The sequence below is a fragment of the Brachyistius frenatus genome, unplaced genomic scaffold (assembly GCF_029030835.1).
Source record: "Brachyistius frenatus isolate BFR_SWC_R1_liver_20210118 unplaced genomic scaffold, ASM2903083v1 Contig_2, whole genome shotgun sequence".
In the NCBI taxonomy this organism is placed as follows: Eukaryota; Metazoa; Chordata; class Actinopteri; family Embiotocidae; genus Brachyistius; species Brachyistius frenatus.
Genome location: NW_027210601.1, coordinates 4,410,552 through 4,416,551, shown reverse-complemented (window position 1 = coordinate 4,416,551; position 6,000 = coordinate 4,410,552). Strand labels below are relative to the sequence as shown.

Sequence of the window (6,000 nt, the reverse complement as noted above, 5' to 3'; positions counted from 1 at the left end):
TAAGGTCATGGGGAGACTGGAGCCTATCCCAGCTGACTTTGGATGACACAAAAAGATTGACAACCTTTCACGCTTACATTTACACCGACAGCCAATTTAGACATAGCTAACCACTGTGCTGCCCCCATGGCAGTATCCAAGTAGTGCACCAGTACAACAGCAGATGTGAATTGTGTTGAAAAACGAGCCAAAAAAAACCAACATCCATAAAAAGCTGCTTTTTATTCAGCTGGTGCAACACAATAATAAGACACCAATGCATTCATACATAAGTATAATGCCGATTTGAGTGATATGATGGATCAAGCTATGTTGGTTTCAAAAACAGTGAAACTGCTAGAAGGTCAACAGTGGACTTCAGTTGTTATGAAATTGAAATGCATTACAAACTGGTTAACTCATAAGAAAAGCACAGTGATTGTATTAACTGTAATGGGACTAAAGCAGTCATTATTTTTTTACCGTAAATCGCTGTGCCTACAATGTATGGTAGCTTTAATTGCATTGTATTCACCACCTACGCCAGAACTGAGAAGTTATCAAATAGAAAAGTAACACAGTGTTTAGTCAAGCAGATAATTACACATGTATTTGTGGTGTGTCTGCCATCGAGCACTTCAAAGTTGCTGGCAAAAACAGTTTATACAGGCAGTTATCTTCAGACAGTAATGACTACAGTAACATATATATTGATAAATAGGAATGACAGTAGACTACGATCAATGACGTGATCGTGAAACAGCTTGAAAGAAAACCTGAAGAAGTTGTAATGTGTTCATTTAGTAGCCCAGAGATGTGCAAACTGTGCCCGAAAGGTTCGGACGTCCATAACAAGAACCTGAGAAAGTCAAAGAATGTGTCTGTGTGTGTGCTGACAAGCACTACATGTTAAGAAAACATAAACCAGTGTTAAAAATGTTACTGTTCTGCAAGAACTACTACATACAAAAATACAACTCTGCATAACTTGCTTTTTTTTCATTGCTGGTAAAAAAACTGAACTGGAATACAACAGCACATTAATGTAAAATAAAGCACACACACAAAAAAAAAAACACAAAAAAAAACTCTACACAAAATATTTGTGCATTATTTCAATATCAAAACTACTGTGAAATTTGTTGTCATTCTCAATCCAAGGTAAAGGAAATTCAATAAGCACCCACAGGACCCACCCGACATTTTCAAAGGACAAAGTACTCTCGCCATACGACATTCCACTGACCCTCGCTACTCTACGTCTAGCCATTTCGCCGACATATCTATGAGCTGACAATGAACGTATCAAAAGTTTTCTATCATTACAGCTAGCACAATACACTGTACAGTACCAATGCCTATCTTTTATACATTCCTTACATTGTCAAACTATTTTTTACACAAACTCTGTAATCATCTAAAGAGTTGTTGTACGTGGTGTAAGAATATCATATGCCCCAGCATCTTTAAAAAAAAAATGTTTTAAAAAATTTAAAAAAAAATCAAGTAACAAGTATACAAGACTTGTCAATAAAATTAAAATTAAATACAGGATATTGGTGACATGATACTATGCCAAATATTCTCATGTTGAATAGTGCTGGTGGGACTTTCCCCACCTATTGAAGCCTGTGCATTACTGTATCATCTGGATAGTAATTAATAATTGGATTTCATACTGATAAAAGCCCGTCATGGCAGATTACAAGTCATTAAAAAGTCTGAAACACCACGTGAGTGGCAGGAACATTTCCAAGTTCTTTTATCATTGTCTCAGCACTGTTATCAGCCCAGTATGATGAGTTCCTTGAAGAGTGCAGAAACCATTAGAATCCCGCTACTGGTCTGCAGTTTCTCTGGACATCCACAAGGTGGCAGCAACATTATAGGTAAAACTGGAATGATAACGACATGGCAGTGAGCGGCTGGTTGTGACACTCATAATGTTTCAGTGAGCACATAGGTACACGAGCATGCTCATGTCAGTGGCAGTGGACATGTACATATCTGTGAGTGTATTTATCTTCTCGCTGCACATGCATGCACACACACACACACACACACACACACACACACACACACACACACACACACACACACACACACACACACACACACACACACACACACACACACACACACACACACACACAGAGTAAGCATAAAAGGCAGGTGAGATCCATGCTGTCCACCCGGGCTCCTCTTGTACAATCCCCCCCCCCTCCCCCCAATCCCCACCCCCCTCCACAGAGTCAGGAGGGCTCAACACTGGTCATAAAAAGGCTTTAGCTTCAGGGCCTCCACAGTCGGTCTTGCCAACGACTAACAGTGAATCTGAGATGCAGGTCTCTTTGCATTGTTACACACAGTCAATTAACATTTCACAACCTAAAAGCAGCAATTACAATCCATCAGTTCATGGAAGGAGGACAGCTTTCGTGCATGGATCAGAGCAGGAGTGTTGGTGCCTTCTTTCTGGACACGTCTTGACCCTCTCTGTCTGAGAACATCCTGGACCTTTGCACATTGACTGTAAAAAATATTTCCCCCTCCGATCCATTTCATGATTTCTTTTCGAGCTCATGTATAATGTGGAAACACAATTAATTCAACTTTTTGACACTGATTATCAGAAAAAAAAAGTCACGTCTCAAGCAACCCTAACGCGTTTTATCAACTGACACTATTTATCACTGATGCAGCCAACTGTTGTTGGTTGGGATTTCTTAAGTTTAATGCACGTACATCTGCATCTGCCCAACAGCTGGTACAGACCGACTGGGCAGCTGCTGCCTGGGGACATTACTAGAATTATGACCAACGAAGATTAAAAAAAAGAAAGGCACTGTTGAAAAATCTCATGACATGTCAGCGTGTATTTCCCAAAAGGCACGTGGGACATTCAAAAATATGAAACGAGACTCTGTGGCGGGATCGCAAACAAAATTCAAGGTTTTTGCCCAGCAAACTAAATGCTATGCAAAGCCGGGTGTTCGGGTGAAACGTCTTTACAGCAGGCTCTTGAGGATTTGTAAGGATACGGGGTCAAATTAACGCAGCAAAATACAGAGCTATCATGGAGGGAGCCGTGCTGCTGAATGGGGAGAAAACTTTTTTTTTTTTAAAGCAGAAGAACAACCTGCAAATGTTCCCCTAAAGAACACACAAAGGCGCAAATCATAATCCAGGCCCACAATCCAATCAAGAACTTGAGGCACATCAGAAAAACGGTTTGAAAATTTGCAGTACCCAAACGTGCAAAGCTAATACAGATTTCTGTTAAACATTTCCTCTCGGGTGTGACTACTTCTACAACCATTTATTTTGTCTTTTACATTCTAACTCGATTTGTATAGATTTGTCGTCACTTTGACATTGAAATCTTTTCTGTTGATCAGTGTCAAACAAGCTTAAAATAACACACTTTGATTTAACGCCATGAAAACAGTAGAACATGAAAAACACCAGGGAGGGGTGCGCAGAATACTTTTTTTTATGGACACTGTATGGGATGATTAAAGGTGAAGGAGGACCGTCAGGCAGTCCTCTCCTCCATAGTGGGCTTGTTGCTGGGGATGGGCTGGGCTGCGTACACACTCCTGCTGTGGCTGTCCAAACTTTGAAAGTAAGGGTGACTTAGCGCAGCGAAGGCCGATATCCTCCTGGAGGGGTTGAAGGCGAGGAATTGCTGCAGGGAGAGAGAGAAGTGAAGAAGAGGGGGACGCAGACTAATTAGTGAAGGAGATAGGAAGATTGGTCAAATGAATCTATAGCTCTAATAACATGATAAAATGAACAGGTGATTAGATTTCGAGGTTTGGCAAAAAAAAAAAAAAAAAAACCTGAAAATAACTACTGCGTGATTAAGCCGGACTGGTTTGGACAAAGGTTCAGGCTACACACCATTAATAGAGCCCGTCCCTGCTCGTCCATGTCTGGCACCAAGTCTTCTACTGGTTTCGGGGGCCGCGGTGTGAAGGCACTCTGTGGTAGGGCCACTTCCTGGGGCCAGTCTTCTGCTGAAGGTACCCCAACAACACTGTGGGAGGATAATGGTCATCAGTTCCTTCACTGTCAGCAATGAGCAGCATGCACAGCCTCTCCAGTTCAAAACTTTGCTAAAATAATCCTTGGTTTGCCAAATAATGTCAAGTATTGGAGAAAAGCTAACGATGTGCACTCTAGGAAAACAACATAATCTAACTTAAGGGGGTGATTTAATTAGAGAATAGTAGTTGTGTGCATCTTGTTCTATATTTGGGGAAGACGCTGTCTAACCGGTTTAATGAAGGGAAAGTGGAAAATATCCACACATGATTTGATAGCGGTTTCCAAAATGTTATTGAACTGATTTGACTGATTTCTATGTCTGGATATAAAGACTTTTTCATTCATTCTCAAAAAACTATAAGTTGCAGGATCTTAAAAGCAAAAGGAAACACAATTATTAAGACTTACTCAAAAATCTTTCCCAGCTGATCAACATCTGAGTTTCCTCGAAAAAGCGGTCTGGGAAAGAGAGAAACCCCCCCCCAAAAAAAAAACAGGTTAGTTTGACGGCTAATGTGTAAACAAATGTTCATTAAGGTCTTCCTGCGTTGTGCTGCACAAATAAAATAAAAACTCATGTCGAAATTGAGAAAGATTCCACGACAAAGAGCAAAGCTTTGTGTTTTCATTGACCTGCTTGAGATGCGAGTGTTATGCTCACTTTCCCATGGGACACTCGGGATGAACAGCCCTAATATATAAGGTTTTGGCTCAAGGCAAAGAGGAATGTGTGACTCTGATGTGAACGTTTGAAGTCGCCACACACTCGCAGCTCCAGCTCAGGATTGTGGAGCGGTACTGGTAGTGCCACAGAAGACGGCGAGGGAGGGAGCCCGAGCAGGGATGAAAGGAGGGAGGAGAGCGGCAGCAGGGCTGCTGGTGGTTCCTGTGGCTTTGGGCCGTCTTTGGATGCCCGTGGGCGGCCATGCCTGCGCCTGGCACCCACACAAATTCCAGTAGTCATCATCAGCACAAGCCCGCTGGTCGCCGCATGGGACAGAAAAAGCCTATTTATCCCTTAAAGCGTGTGCGTCTGCTTTTGCTCTCTCCGAGTGTCGGTGTGTGTCGGAAATTGGGAGGGGAGACGTGTGGGAAAGAAAAGTTGGATTATTCTAGCAGAGAAAGAGGTATAGCAACTAAACCTTCCTGTTCAAGTTCCTCTGAAGGGAAATGAGGCGGCACTCTTAAAAGAGAGGACTTTCTTCATCTCAGAATTGCAATATGAAAGCACCAGTGTCAGAGAAAGAAGACATTCTTGTTGTTATACTTGACTTGTTTGAGATCATTAGTCGCCAGTAGATGTCAACGTAATGCAGGACACTGTCACCAATGGTTTGCTGCTATGCATGTATCCAGGCCTCAATACACTTTAAGTGCACCCCACTTAACTGAAGTCAACAAAGACTGACTAGTCACCATGTGCTCCCTGTGTTTTCCCACTTGCAGGAAGCTTTGCATAGCTGAACACCCACACTTTCCTACCGACTCAAACACTGGGATATTAGTCATGCAGTGGGGGTTGCAACTTTTTAGTGACAGCAAACTCTGTCACATGCTTCAGTCCAAACAGGGATATATGATACGAGTTTTTTCTTTCTTTCTTCAATTAATCAGACATGGTGCCTTTAACTCACAAATGTCTCTGTGCTTCTTTAGTGTTGCACTGCTGCTTTGAAAGAGGACCTCGCCACATATCCAGCTTGTTCAGGATAAAGCACTCCGTTAAACATTGAAAGCCATTTAAGATCAGACCAAACCAGTTTCTGACTGTTGCAAAAGAAAAAAAAAAAAATCACCTTCAGCAAAGTTATCGTGCCAAAACAAGTAGGGCTGATAATTCCAAGAGGTCCATTTTTAAACCTGGAGCGGTTTGTCGGTTTGTTGGAGGGGGATAACTGGATTCACATAGGGCTGGCCGATGGCATGCACACACAGTCAACAGTCAAGTGCAAGTGCACATACACACTTTCA

The 6,000-nt window shown here is 42.1% G+C and overlaps 1 protein-coding gene across 1 annotated transcript in view; it reads right to left on the bottom strand.

The window, feature by feature from the left end:
- Positions 1-203: 203 nt before the first annotated feature.
- cdk6 (cyclin dependent kinase 6) overlaps positions 204-6,000 on the bottom strand; it is a 37,298-nt gene continuing 31,501 nt past the window's right edge. The window contains exons 6-8 of the mRNA XM_069694632.1: positions 4,438-4,488; positions 3,883-4,018; positions 204-3,667 (exon numbers count right to left, since the gene is read on the bottom strand). Of these exons, the coding sequence (XP_069550733.1) occupies positions 3,515-3,667; positions 3,883-4,018; positions 4,438-4,488 (340 nt within the window). The 3' untranslated portion in view covers positions 204-3,514. The remainder of the gene's footprint in view (positions 3,668-3,882; positions 4,019-4,437; positions 4,489-6,000) is intronic.